The sequence below is a fragment of the Epinephelus fuscoguttatus genome, linkage group LG1, assembly GCF_011397635.1.
Source record: "Epinephelus fuscoguttatus linkage group LG1, E.fuscoguttatus.final_Chr_v1".
NCBI classification, from domain to species: Eukaryota; Metazoa; Chordata; class Actinopteri; order Perciformes; family Serranidae; genus Epinephelus; species Epinephelus fuscoguttatus.
The window spans coordinates 15,795,784-15,810,972 of NC_064752.1; the positions used below are offsets into that span (position 1 = coordinate 15,795,784).

Consider the following 15,189-nt stretch of genomic DNA (forward strand, 5'->3'; position numbering starts at 1 on the left):
TTCTGTAAGGTGTTGCAGAGTTGTGCCTGCCTGCAAAGATATACGTACACCTCGCGGGAGCGCGCACAGCATTAAAGGGATAGTTCAAGTTTTTTAAAAGCTGTGTTGTTTTGTTCCAGTTTTATCCATAGACATATATTATGTATATATGTCTATAGTTTTATCGACAACTATGAAGGTAAGTTGCTAATGTGCTAGGGCTAGGCTAGCTAGCTGGCTGAACTGACGAACGCTAGCCTAGGTAACAAAGAAATCTTTGTTAGATTTGACAACTTAACAGGCTATTTGTAAATTATGTTGTGATGATGTATGATTACCGTTAACTGCAATCATAACACAAATTAATATTAACATTATCTCTCCATTCCCAACAGTTTCAAACAAAGAACCTGTAGGCAGAGTCAGCATCAGGGCTAATTATTTCAGGTCCATGCTAAAGAATGAAAAACCTCACTACCTCAGAGTAGGAAGGATAGTGTAAAAATAAGATGTTCTGTTCAAAGCCCCAAGCATCATGTTCTGGTTGTTTTGTGACTAAGGTAACGTTAGGTCACTTGCAATTTGGGATTGAAACAAGCCTAACTAAGTTGCATTTAACAGTACTGTAAGTTATCATCAGCTGGTAGCTAGCTATCCTTAAATAGGTCTTGATTGCATGGAAACACCAGAAACTGGTTGTGGCATTGTTCAATGTTCGCTCATTCAGTGTTAGGGCCGACTAACAGAGTTTGAAAGTGAGTAAATTGAGACAGGTGATAGTGCTTTGCCCCATGACAGTGTTTCAAAAAAAAGCAGAAGTTGATTGCTTATTTCTTGCAGTTGATAATGTGACATGGTTCAGGCTAATCATATTTTATTAGGCCCACTTCATCAGCCTGCTCTCAGCTTTCTCACTTTCATTTGTACTTAAGTAGTGTAGTACTAGCTAGTGTGACATGACTAACATTTTGTTTCACTGCATACAGATTGTCTTAGAAGGCCGTTCACTGGTGGAGGCAGTGTGTTCATGCAAAGCTGGGAATGCCCTCTGCAACCACAGCATCGCACTGCTGTTCCAGACTGCAGCCTACTCAGCGCAAAACTTGGCTGCTGTCCCACCTGTCCTTAACTGCACTGAAACGGAGCTCTAGAACCTGTAGCTATCCAGGAGTACTGTAGGATGAAGAACGTGAACTACTGGCCCTGCGGCTTTGTCATCCACCCAGATGGCCCGTGGTTAGGGTCATCTCCTGATGGCCTGGTTTATGACTCCACCGAGAGCCCACCCTTTGGACTGCTGGAAGCTAAGGCAAAGAGCTATGTGGACTGTAGCTACTTGAAAATGCGTAACAACAAACTGAGATTGAAGCCAAGCCACTGCTGTTTCTGGCAGGTGCAAGGTCAGCTCCTCATCACAGGGATGGAGTGGTGCGATTTTGTTGTCTTTGCAGAGGAGGACATAATCATACAGCGAATCTACCGAGACTGTGGTGTGGCTGCAGCCATTAGGGAGAAGAGAGATTATTATTATTTTAATTATTACCTGATGGTAATAATGTGAGGGGAAGTAGAACTCTGTGATGGACATATTAATAGTCTATGTTGGCTAGTTTAGCTCTCTGGAAGTTGAGCTGTTTACATGTGTGAAGCAACTGACATGTTAGCATGTACAATTCTGACACCATCCTTGTATGGTTTGTTCTGTGCAGTTTTACAGTAAATTCAGTGAATGAAAATTTCCAGAGAAGGACAACAGTAAAGACCAGTCAACTTTAATCCAGCCTTCGACTCTCCTTGGAATTCATCATGTTAGCTATCTATTTGAGTGAAAGCAAAATTATTCACCTGAACAGCCTACAGTCTGATCATTCTACCTAGCCAGGTCGCCCAGATAATGTATAGTGTTAGCAGATTAAATCAACATTTTATTTCATGCAATACCAGTGGTGCAGTTAAAATATGTACATGTATAAATTGGACAGCTAACTACATGGCACTGTGAGGTCATGTTGCCCATTCCTTCACCAATGGTCCATTTTGATAGTTGACAAGGAAGCAAGCCACACTGAAGAGCTCCTCAATGCTTCCACACACCGACAATTGTATGCTGGTGTCGAACAGTTTGTTCTCTTTAAGGCGTCGAATGCAGCGTTCTTAAAAAAAAGAAAGAAAAAAAATCAAATTGCATTTATATAACACCTACAACCGAATTTAACTCAAGTACAAGACAAGACCTCCTCACCTACGTGCACACGAAGATGTGCAATGGACTGAGTCTTAATGACATCCTCTCGACTCATCTTGGCATTTCTGGAGCAAAAAGCAGGCCGGTACACCTTAATAATAAAATTTAAAATTATATTTATGTCGCACACTTTAAATTGCAGAGTAATTCTAAAGGTGCTGCACAGAGAAGGATAAGACAAACAACAATAGGTATACAATATACCACACATAACAACAAACAGTGTTCCAAAGAGGCAACAAAGGCAGTGTGGAAGAGGTGAGCCTTTAGGCTAGATTTGAAAGCAGTAAGAGAGTCCAATTCCCTGATCGATTCTGACCTTGCATGGAGCCACATTCTCTATAAGGAACCCTTTGTCCACCATGATGGCCATGTCTGGTGTGAGCAGGTTGGTGATGCCAGACAGTCTGAAAATCTCTTTATCACTCATGGATCCTGCATTGAAGCCAAAACCCCAAATCACATTTATCACTTGCATGATTATAACTGGTAAACTGCAAAGTGAGTGTGCTACAAGAACAACCAGGAAATGTATAGTCTCAACTCCACACACTGACAAAAAAACAGAATATGAACAGAAGGTTGTTGAGCAAGGGGAGAGGGAGGGTGTGCCTGGGCTACCAATTGGATTATACCTTGGGAGTGCAGAGATAATAGATCAACTTACCTGCATACAGGCCAGAGACAAATGTAACTGCACCATGGGGAGCCATGCCAATCATGGCCTTCAGGGTTGGGTGAGACTTGTACGATGAAAAGACCTCAATAATAATAATTATTTTTATTATTTCATTCATAAAGTGCTTTCAATCAAAGTGCTTACTCAATTAAAAGCTTAACCAAAGTGCTTACCTCACTTGGAAGCAGAAGAGAGGATGGGGCCTGGATGCGTATTTCAGTACAGTCAAGTATTACTTGGGTATCCTGGTAACCAGCAAACTCTGGCGGAAGGTGTGCTCTCACAGCTTCACGTGGCATCCATAGACGCTGGCTTCCAAGCAGCTGGTACAGGAAGTGGGTCCACGTGGCTATAATACTGCTGACTGTTGAGCGGTGAATGTCAAACCTGTGAGAGAAAATAGGACATTGTATACAGCTTCTTCATGTATACAAACTGTTTATTCACCATTTATATGTAACTTCCTTTCCTACAGGCAAAACATTGTCCCTGTACAACAGCAGAGGGTTTTAAACTGATGAGAGAAAAAAGAAACACAATATGAATATGTTTAATATAATAATAAGAACTGAAATGACAAACCGCTCAGCTAGTTCTATTTGAGACTGGCCCGTTGACAGGTACATGAGGAACAACAGCAGTTCATCAATGGGAGGAAGTTTCTGAGAAAACAAATGGTTTTAGGTCAAATTCATATTTATTATACAAGTATAGAGGTTTTTCTTTTCAGACAAAGAGATTAGGAGATGAAGCTTTAAAGCCTTCCTTCTCTTTGTCTGAAAAGAAAAACCTCTATATTTGTTTAATTGAGTAGACGAAATGAACCTAATCGAGTCATATTTATTATACATGATATATTAGTGTTATACATTGTTGTTATATTTATATATTAGTGTTGGGTGGGTGACAGCCAAAAGACAAACAACATGATAATTATTGTACATGTATCCACACTGTGTGATGCATACCGTTGTTGATAGAGAGAAATCAGAGCAGCTGGCAGAGGCAGATTCCACCAATCTCCAAAAGGCCATCAAGTGCTTATAGGAGACAAACCTAAAAATTTGATAATGCTCCCGTTAAGGGAGCTTGTTTTAACAAGCATCCCCACAGGAAGGATGTTTTCAAAGTCATAGGCTTTGATATGGAAGCATATTGCATTCACTTGACAAAAAAAAACTGTTTTATTGAGTAATTTTTTTTTTCTGTTTTTTTGGCGTAATTTCTTCTGTTTTTCATGGTAATTTTTTTTCTGTTTTTCGTGGGTTTTTTGTTTTTCAGGGTAATTTTTTTCTGTTTTTCATGGTAATTTTTTCCTGTTTTTTTGTGGGGTTTTTTGTTTGTTTTTTGGGGTAATTGTTTTCTGTTTTTCGGGGTAATTTTTTTCTGTTTTTTGTGGGGGTTTTTTCCTCGGGGTACTTTTTTTCTGTTTTTCTGAGTACTTTTTTCTGAGAGCAATAGAACAAGAGGCGCTTTCATTCCTTTCTTGAGAGCTTGATATAATGGAAGCACACATGACCCGCTTGTTTAGTTTAATCCAATTTTACTTTGTTTTGGGTTATGTGTCCAACTGATTCTGGAGAAACACTGCAATGTCCAGCAGATCTGAATGGGCTTTTCGTCTGAACAACCGCAAAGTCTTAAGGTGCCTTTGTAAAGTCGACAAACTAATGATAAAACCATCTATATGACTTAATTATTAATGATTAAACTAAACCAGCGGGTTATGTTTGCTTCCATTATATCGAGCTCTCAAGAAAGGAATGAAAGCGTCTGTTGTTCTATTGCTCTCTTAACAAAGAAAAAAATACTCAGAAAAACAGAAAAAATTACCCCCAAAAAACAAACAAAAAATATCACGAAAAACAGAAACAAAATTACTCCGAAAAACAGTTTTTTTAAATTTGTCAAGAGAATACAATAGGCTTCCGTACTTTGAAACATAGCAACACAATATACAGTCTATGAACACAACACATAAATGACAAGTTGATAGGAAATGAGGCATATTATTCCCTCGTCCAAATTACCACATAAATAAGTGGCGACGAGTTCCTAACATTAATTATTTACCAAAGTAACTAGACAATCAAGATATCTATTCGTACCCAAGCTAAGCTAACTTTATGCTTTTCAGAAAACTAACCTGGTGTAGAGGCGAATATGCTCGTCTGAGCCTGCATAGCGGTCTAGGCAACAACGCGTTCGCAGCTGTAGAGCCTCTGCTTTGTGCTGCAGCGGTCTGATCTCCTCATCCTTCTCTTCAAGCGCAGTGAACATCTCACCTCTCATCTCATCTGCCATCACTGCTGTTTTGGGAGTTGCACAGTAATCATGATCACAGGGTAACGTTACCATGTCCGAGTCGGAGTGTGAGTCTGTCTGGTCCAGTCTTGGTGTGGGGAGCGTGTCATTCCATTCAAAGAGAACAGGTATAGCTCCTTTCCTTAGGTATCTTTTCTTCCCTCCAGGTCCCACCTCAATATCTCCCGACAGAAAATGCTTGCCACAGACACGAGTGGCAGGCGTTGGAGAGAACTCGTAGCGTCTTATTTTGATCAGCCACTGTTTTCGTACCTCGGGATCTTTAGGAAACGTGTGGAAACTTATTTCCGAATTAAGACGAGAATCACGGGTACACTTGGGAACACAACAATGTAAACTGGACATTTTCACGTGTTGGAAAGTTAATCTATGTTTTTTATTCTTAAAACAACTCATTGTTTGCTGCTAGCTAGTAGCTACCGTAGGACAGCGTAGCGTAAAGAGAAGCACCGGAAGTTGCGGCGCATACAAGCGGTGACGCGCCAGTTGACCGCCAGTAGACGTGCACGTGCACGGCCTGTGCAGGTCTTCTTCTTTTAATTTGATTGGCGACTGGCAACCAACTTAAAGGTGCAATACCGCCACCTACGGGCTGGAGTGTGGATCAGTAGATTAGTAAAACAAAATCAAATGCCTGTGCAGGTGTTTATCCATAGACAGTAGCTATATTACATAGAGTGGATGGCTGTTGGCAAGTCACCAGTTTGGAGAAGCAGGCTGGAACATGGAAGCTACACAATCAACTGTCTATGAGGGGGTCAGCCATTCTAGCGCTCTCTTCAATACCAGACTCCATTGAGAAAAACAGTAATTTAACATAGTTGAAGTCAGGAGCTGCTGGTCTACTGCTACCTTGATTAATTTGTTTTTTTTGTGTCATTGTGTGACTTTGGCATTTAAAAGGGGTTACTTCTGATTCACCAAAGCCACACAATAACACAAACAAACTAACTGATTTAAGCAACAATGGACCACGAGCTCTCATATTCAACAAGCCAAAATTACAGTTTTTCTCAATGGAGTCTGGTGTCTTTAACAAGAGCATAGATGGGGGACTTACAGCTTCAATGTTGGAATGAGTTGTCTGACGGGAAGAGAAAGGGGTGAAAATACTCTCAATATAGCATACACTTAAACTGATATTGATTCTTTTAGGTGAGACATACAGTATTTTAGGGGGTTAAAAATGTTTTGTCACTGACCCTCATCCGCAGCAGTACATTGCATAGCTTCCATGTCGGACTCCAGTGTGCTTCTCCAAACTGAGGGTGTGTAAAATGTCCCTATAAGCGAAACTACCAGACTATATTTAAGGCTATAGCAGTGAAAAGCAATAAATCTTTACATTTGAAAACTTATAAATATTTAAGCTTGAGAAATTATTTAAATAATTATGTATTAATCTAAATTAAGGTTGCAAATGATGTAATGATGTAATCAAAAGAATATCAGCAAAAGGCAAGGCAAAAATATATATATAAAAATAAAAAGTTTACTATGATGTAAAACGGGTGAGAAACATTTGGTATTTTTGCTTTAAAAATGACTTGAATGAGTAATTACTTTGTCAGTTGTCTCATTAAGTGACCAACCATTTCAGCTGTGATCCAATAGTTGCCAAAAAATATTCTATGAATCAACTAACCAATAGATCAAAATTGTTTCGGCTCTAATGAGATTAAATAGAAATGAGAGTCCTCAGAATTCCAAGTTCACAAGAGGAACTGCAGATTTATATTCTTCATTATAAAGCAAATCCCAGTGAAATTTAGTCTGCAACACATAATGGAGTTTATACAATTTGATAATGTATAAAATATATTTATGCATCAAGGACTAGAGCCAGAACTTCAGGAATACTGTGGATACTGGCCCAAATTCCCCCAGCACAACCCCACCCACCCAACATTTTGACAAGCTGCCAACCAAACTCAGTGAGATTTTCACTTAATTATTATTTATTAATCTAAAATTTTAATTATATATTCTCCAAATTGTGTCAGTACAATATGGTATGGTGCCAGTTAATTCTACTGGGGAGTTCTACATTTAATTTCATTTAAATGAATGTAGCTGTTTGCCAAAAATTCAGTCTAAAAAAAGAGAGATTATGTCAGCTACTAAACTCCTCCTCAGGTCAGTAATTCCCAGAGCCCAGAAGAAAACAAACAAACTCAACACATAAAACACAAACGATCGCAATTGCTTGAAGGTCATATTTTTATTTCATGAATAATAAATTTACTTACAGTTTGTATAAAAAATATAGCAAAAGCTAAAGGCAAACAGCTAGCAGGAGGACACCAATACTTTGTCAGTCCAGGGGGGTACAGAGAGAGTATCACTGAAAATGTCTGTCAACAACAAAAAGGGGGGGGAAGACAAAATATGTTCAGTGAATGGAAACAGAAGAAACATTTACGCTTTGGCTACAACCCTACGTTCAGAGGGATGCGTACATATAAACAGATCTTCAGACTAATTTGATGTGTCAAGTGTCTCTCAGTTAATATATCGAATTGCATACAGTATTTGCCCTCTATCGATAAAAAACTATAGGAGATATTGGAAGCTCTTAAAGAATATCAGTTATGTTATATAGAGTGTAGATTAGTTTGCTACATGACAGTCAAAGGGGTTTTGGGAGGATCCATGTCTATTTTGAAGCACTGGGGGATCAGAAGCTGTGTGTGTTTGACATGTGACTGAGAAAACGAAAAGCAGGGAGTGACCCGAGCTCTCACAGTGTTACTGAAGGCATTGTTTGTGAAAAAATAACATATGTTTGCAAATGAGCGACAGTTACACCACTCAATGTCACTGTAAAATGAAGGCATCCCCTCGTAGTGCACAACGGCACCTGTCATTCTCTAGTAAAACCCCAAACAAAATGTCTCTTTTTTAGAAAGACATACAGTACGTTACATTTGCGTCACACGTGTTTGCGCGAGCATCAGCTTCTACCCAATTTGACGTAACCCAAACAGACTGTTCTCTAAGCATTCTGCATCTCCTTGCCAATCTTGTAGCTGAGGATCTTGTTCCAGTCGATCTTGGTGCGGGTGACCGGGAGCTGTCTGCGTAAGGCTTTGAACGTGGTGTCCGACATGGTCTGATAGTTCTCACTGATGGCCACCTGGAAAGGATAAGTGCGTCGGTCATTTGGCCTTTTAGTGAGATACAAGATGCACCATGATGTCGTCTGTCAGGGCCAGTTAATTGGAAATATTCAGATGGAAAGCTGAACGTGTGAGGTGTGGAAGATCTTTACTTGTGTTGTACATACTGAGTTGATTTAAGTGTGTCAAATTGAAATGAAATGGCTTAATATTCTGGTATACAGTGGATCAAAAATTGGAATAGCTGTTCAGTTTTGATGTTGTAGTTTGCTAACTTTGTCTCAAAAGCCCAGAAAAGAAGGACATAATTTAATTATCATTCATTGTGATTTCTCTATGTTTACACGGGACATTTGATTGTCAACATGTAGTTCTGAAAATCTGATTGTGACATGTTTGTACTTTTTGTGGGATTGTTTAAAGAGTATTGTTCTGGATCTGGCTCTACTGAATTTGTCCTGACGCTTGGAACAATCACGACGGGGGCAACTCTCGTTATTCGTAACTCACACATACCTGGTATTCATTCTCTGCATCCTCAATAATCTTCACCAGCTCCTTTGCAGTCTGGCTCTCATTCTGAAAAAACATACATTTGTAGGTTAATTAAACTAATTAACAAACATTAACATAAATCAAATATGACAGTCCATTTAATTATTTTCTACTTGCTTTTCAATTATCAGTGGCACTTATGCCTTCTGTTCACTAGAAGACTTTAAAATGACCTCAGTAAGACTTTTCAAAGACTAAAGTGGTAAATGGCGCTGCACTTGTATAGCACCTTTCTAGTTTCCCGACTAGTTTGCCATCTGCTACTCAGCTCAAACACACTCACACACCGATGGACCAGTCATCAGGAGCAATTTGGGGTTCGGTATCTTCCCCAAGGATACTTTGACATGCAGAATGGGGGATCAAACCCCAGATCTTCCAATTAGTGGACGACCCGCTCAACCTCCTGAGCCACAGTCGCCCCAGTCTGACATCTATAGACAGTCATGCACTGTAAGATTATGCAGGGTCACAGCTTGCAAGACCAAAACTAGATTCCTTGTGTTTATTTCCCATCCTGCTCATGATGGGAAACATTAAGCCAAAGTCCCTTTAAGAAATAAGACATATTAAGAATTCCTTACATTTCCGCAGAAGTACATGACTCAAGGAACACAACATAAAAGGCGTCATATGTCGACACTATTCTTGTCAGTTCGGCATCATCACAATCCATAAAGATAAACTGTGTTTGTGTACAAACTTGAAAATAATGATTTCTCACTAAAGTAAGTGCTGGTTGGTGGATCAGACACACCCTAGAAATCCACCAGTTTCTCCTCCGTTCCCACAGGACAAGAGAACCAAGACTTTCACTGTTTACTGTCTAACTGGTTTGCTGCTTCTTGTTTGGTACTGGAGAGAGCACAGCTATCGGTTGTTGACAGTGTTTACATCATTGAACTACAGTATTTGCACGAGCCAAGACTTAAAACTTAAGATAATATTGACCATGTCTGAAAAGTCAAGACGAGAAAAAGACTGACTTAAGACAGTTTGGATTGGGTTTTATGACCACCTTTCACCAAATAATTGAGATCACGCAAGGGCGCACCAAGTGAGGTAAAACTTGTGATTTTATTCTGACACTGGAAATTTGTCTGCAACAGTGAAATCACTTGAAAAGTTGTTTGTTGTGAGGCCGGCATTAGCTTAAAGTGCAAACACAGACCATGGTTTAACAAGAATCTTAAGCTTACCTATAAAACACTCCACAGTTTAAAACAGAAAAACTATTACTAAGTTAAAATACTTACAGACACAGTCAGGGCCTCCTGTATATCTTTATGGCTGACCAGCTGCACATTTCCGTCCTCATAATAATGCACCTGGAAATGACAACAAAGACGATGCACACAACTGTGAAACAAAACTAACCTCACAGTTGAGTTCATACTACAACCGTAAATGACTCCAAATACCTGTATTTTCAAGACTCCAGCCACTTGTGCTGTGGGTTGCGAGATACTGAACTTCCATTCAGACCGGCAGCGTCCGTTCCTGGAAACAAAAAATGTTGAGGAAATTACTTGAACATCGATCCCAAACACATCCAACATAATAACACATCATTGCCTCTGAACCACACCAATATAACTAAGTGAATTTAAATTGGAAGTTTAAAATGAGATCATTGTCCTCTGCCAGCTTACCAGAAGTTTTTAGGCTCAAACTGATGACCCTCAATACAAGCGATAATAGTCTGCTGGCCATCGATTGTTTTCCCATAAACCTGGAGCAGATGAAAGAGGATGAGTTGGTGATTCAGGGTTTCATGCACAATCATTTATTGAGCTGGGCATTCATTAAGAGCGCTTTTGAATTACATATGCCGATAGCTTATTAATTGCAACACACTCGCAGAGCGCCCTGTGGGCACAGACGGAGCAGCAGAACGTCAGGCGCAGTTTAAGTGAAACACAGTTTATGGTGCCTCTGCAGCAGCTGCTCCTCTCATCCATCGATCTGATCTATTTAACAATGATCCACCCCATGACTTTAAACTCAACAAACTGCTGCTGAGGAAAAAGATAAACTCATAAGGAGTTCTGCATGTGCTGCGTTCACAGACCCCCAAAAACATCTGAATTTAGAGAGGGAACGAGACTGACACACAAGCAAATAAAGGGGAAAAAAAAAAGACCCAGAATGTTAGCGACCCCAATTTGTGCACATTTCTGACCTCTGTTCTTCCTCTTTGAGTTAGCTGCTAACTGCTCCTAGCTACTATTTAATCTCCCACAGTGGGTCGCACACATAACACATCAAAATTTCACACCCATGCCGCCCACCATCTTGTCCTGCTGGCTGTCCTGTTTATACAGACATTGTTTCAGCGCTGTTACTACCTCCACTCCTGGCTCAGAGGCAAGACATCTCTGTTCCCCCATTCTGCAGTCGCATCATTCATACAGCACTGTGAGGTGGCATAATAGCACGATATTCCCGCCTTCAACAGGCAGTGTAAAAGGAGCTATAGATTCTAACTGTGTGGGAAACACTAGTAGATTTATTGCGAGCAGTGCTGAATGTGGCAGCTGATGGCGGTGCAGACTGAGAGAGCATTATTACGGTGCAAACTCCACTGGGGTAGTGCTCCTTGACGTAGGCCCTCAGGGCAGTATCGCAGGCGTCTCTCCATGACCTGAGGGCAGCCTCGCCCTCGTGAGGCTGGGGGTCACTGGCTTCCTTTCTCAGGTGGTCAAACTTGAAGGAGATCTTGTTGTGGGGGTCAAAGAAGCGGCCATTGCCCAGGTCTCCATGCTCCGTTATCAGGACCTACAGGGGAAACAGACAGAGAAACTAGTTGTTAATAAAACTGTTAACTAAGGCAATGTTTTAAGAATAATGATGACATCTTTGGGGGTTTAAAGGGGAAAGCAAAAGATTTGTTTTACTTACCTGGTCGTCGTATCCATCAATTTTGGCAAGGGTGAACTGATCCATGTTGTACTGGGCAAAGGCACTGTAACAGCAAAAAAAGAATACAACCACAAGTTGTATTTACATCCACTATATCATTATTTTAATACAATAAAAAAAAAAAAAAGAATGACACTCACTGAGCCGCGCCCTCTCTGAGAAGACTATCATTGTTGAGCAGTACTCGCACATCTGAAAAGAAAAATGAACACAGGAAAAGCATTAACACGTTGTTTTCACATACATCTAAATGAAGGCAGTCCTTCAGATGACAATCAAAATTAGGCTCACCATTGAAGACTTCATTGAACTCTCCTGGAGGAGCGTGCAGCACAAAATTAGCTGAAATACGGACCTGGGAATAAAAAGAACATCTTGTCATAAAACTTGAAAATAAAAAAAAACTCCAGGGTTTAGTTCCCTTCTTGGCAAAAGACACTGCGGTAGAACAGTCTCCTTAATCACTTGCCAAATCTGCTGCATGTTTTTGGAAAGCCAAGCCAATCTACTCTTCTCCCTCAGATATAGCAGGTGGTGTCTATGAGAAACAAAAACCTTCAAGTAGCCACTAGAGTGAAGCAGAGAGCAGTCTGCTAACTTTCTTGGCTGCAGGCTCATTAGCTATATTTTGGCCACTCCTTAGATGGCAAGCAGGGTATGTCACCCAAGGGCTTTTCTTAGCAGCCAGTATGCAAGTGTAAGCATGTGGTGTCAAAGCTGCGGGGGTGAAGAAGTTGTGGCAGGTACTTGTGCTCTCATATTCAGAAAGGACTGTAATAGGTATTGGAGAGTTAAACATAGTCGGGCAGCACATAGAAAGGTGGAAGCAAAGTTTACTGTCAAAAGAGAAGTTGAAATAACCCCCTATTCTTTTTATAACGCTCATTTGTGACCTTCACGGCTTTAATCAGTCCTACGTCCTCCTGTCACCGCCACATTATAGTGTGGCTGTGCCAGCGATGCCGTCTGTCAGGAAGACAGGGTTATTTAGCCTCCAGGCTGCAGCTGGCACTGACCTACAAATGGGCTGTCCAGCTGAAAGGGCAGAGGGGCATAACAATGAGTAACCTAGATTAACTTTGCTCTCAAATAGTCACTCCATTCAGAGCCCAGAGAGCACTCCCAGGCTCAGACTACTGTGCAGCTTATGTCTGATACCTACACTATCACAATTAGATGTCTCATAAAGGTTATAATGGGGAATTCAAACCTTCCATTGCACTAATTTCTTTTTAAATGTATTTCAAAGGTTCGCTGTAGTGCTGCTAGGAGCTGAGAGCTCCTATCACACCATCAGCTTTAGGAATGCAAAGCATTATTTTACAACATGTAGCAGCATGAGGCACACCAGTCACTGCAAGCTTCAGTAACACTGCAGGAAGACGGCATCTGCTTCATGAATACACTGCTTAAAAAGTTACATTCATAGTGGCTAAATACAAAACACATGCAAACTCAGCTAACGTGAGTGACTAACTTCAGCTTCTGATGCTGAACTGATATTATCAAGACACATATTAGCAGCTATATTCGGTGATAGTAACTGGGTGTGGATGGTGTTATGCTGCCGATGCACTGTCATTATCCTTACTGTAAATGCAGGAAGTAGCTCGACTTCCTTCCATTTAGCATTAGCTTCACACTTCACATTCATTCAAACGCACGTCATGTTAAACATCAAACTCAGCCGTGTGTACGTGTCATTGTTAATCACACAGTAGTAAAAGTTAGCTAACTTACACCACGTATTCGAGCACAGGAACAACATGCAAGCTACAACTCTGAGCTGTCAAATACAACACTGCCTGGGTTAAGCTAGCTCCACCAGCAGACACCCAACACGGCCCGTTTGGCAACTCATGCGACATACTGAGTATTTTATAAAGCACATTTGTTATTCAAGACGAAGGTTAAAGGTAACAGAATAATGACAGTATGAATTTATAAAGTATTACCTTCTCCTCATCGCTCAGCTCCTCGAAATCTGCCATCTTGGCTCAATGAAGTGTTAACAAAGCGGCGGTCGCAGAGTTGCCAGGTATGTGTGTGACTCCTCCCAAAACAACTGCAGGGCTGACCAGGAAAACTGTCCTGTGGTGGAGGAGCTCACTGTCTTATGTTTTCCTGAATACAAGACGTACATTTAATGAAATAGAAACGATTCAGAAAAATAAATGTCTGAATTCCGAACGACGAAATTAGTAGTCTCAACATTATCACCGTATTTATAAGTAATTAAGTCCGGGATATTTTTTAAAAGACATGTGTTAAATATTAACACAAAATATATTTTTAAATAAAACAACAATGTATAAATATTCACACAATTTCTATTACTTTTTCATACAAGCTGAAGTAGATGTCCAAACCTGGCAGCCCTGACGCGTTCGAGTCTTTTGGGAGGGCTTGTACAGACCGTACAGACGTTAAGGATGTTTATGTTTACAGCTTGAAAAGTTTACACGGTTGGACATTTCAAGACAGTTGTAGATAAACATTGCAATTGGTCGTGTGATGTTAAAAATTACTGAGCATTAATAATATAAAGCATTTCATTAATTACATTTGGGTTTAATTGCCCGGAAAAGGATTTCCATCTGTCCGGAGATCGAAAGAATCCACGTTTGTTTGGTTTTGTTTGGTATGTGTTCATATACTGATGTGAACTTTTAGAAATATGCGATTCTCGTGGTCTTAATTCCGACCTGGACGTTGACATGAGCGCTATTTACACAATGAAACTCCTAATTACGACAACTCCGAATTTACTTGAATGCAGCATCAGCCCAGCGTATAGAGCTATGGAGAAGTTACACCTCACGTGATGCTTTCATTTGAAGCATAGTGGCAGTATGAAGGTGTGTTTGGCTTTTTAATTCGCATTTAATAATATAATTTTAATGAATTAACACAGTCATATTACAGGTCTGAATTAACAGAAAGAAACAAGACAAGACAAGAAAGAAAGAAAGACCAAGGGTATAGGAGTAAATAATGAATATGAATCACAATAACGCTTAGACATCCCTTAAATGTTATAGTTTACATGGAAATCTTAGATCATTGCATGAGTGATAGGTGCCTAATAGTCCAGTGGGCTCACTCATCTTTAAATTAGGGTCATTCACTGTAGATCACTGGGCAACACACATACATTTATAAGGCTCATTCTAGCTTTTATCTTGGCACTGAGTTTATTTGGGAACTTAGTCTGTTATTATTATTTAGATGGTAGGAAAACCTGCCAAGGATCCTTGCAAATATTGTGTTTCCAAATTGAACTGACCCCATACATACACTTCAATTGTATTTATTAAAATCTTTGCAAAATGAAGACATGATAAACACAAATTACAGAAAGGGAA

The 15,189-nt window shown here is 40.1% G+C and overlaps 2 protein-coding genes across 3 annotated transcripts; both read right to left on the reverse strand.

Annotated features, from left to right (window-relative positions):
• Positions 1-1,775: 1,775 nt before the first annotated feature.
• On the reverse strand, positions 1,776-5,669 carry LOC125891117 (uncharacterized). Of its 2 annotated transcripts, none has more exons than XM_049580115.1 (8): positions 5,050-5,669; positions 3,872-3,959; positions 3,486-3,565; positions 3,077-3,290; positions 2,892-2,985; positions 2,544-2,659; positions 2,222-2,315; positions 1,776-2,132 (listed from the first exon to the last, which is right to left on the reverse strand). In XM_049580115.1, exons 1-8 carry the CDS (start codon positions 5,622-5,624, stop codon positions 1,984-1,986), a joined length of 1,410 nt encoding a protein of 469 aa, XP_049436072.1. In that variant the 5' UTR covers positions 5,625-5,669; the 3' UTR covers positions 1,776-1,983. The 2 variants fall into 2 exon arrangements, with proteins under 2 accessions (XP_049436072.1, XP_049436082.1); XM_049580125.1 differs by having other exon boundaries at positions 2,092-2,132; positions 2,222-2,289.
• A 1,761-nt stretch (positions 5,670-7,430) lies between these two features.
• On the reverse strand, positions 7,431-13,897 carry capza1a (capping actin protein of muscle Z-line subunit alpha 1a). The gene is made up of 10 exons (XM_049591413.1): positions 13,780-13,897; positions 12,116-12,179; positions 11,965-12,016; positions 11,804-11,867; positions 11,474-11,680; positions 10,555-10,634; positions 10,324-10,402; positions 10,159-10,230; positions 8,864-8,926; positions 7,431-8,364 (listed from the first exon to the last, which is right to left on the reverse strand). Exons 1-10 carry the CDS (start codon positions 13,813-13,815, stop codon positions 8,224-8,226), a joined length of 858 nt encoding a protein of 285 aa, XP_049447370.1. The 5' UTR covers positions 13,816-13,897; the 3' UTR covers positions 7,431-8,223.
• Positions 13,898-15,189: the final 1,292 nt, after the last annotated feature.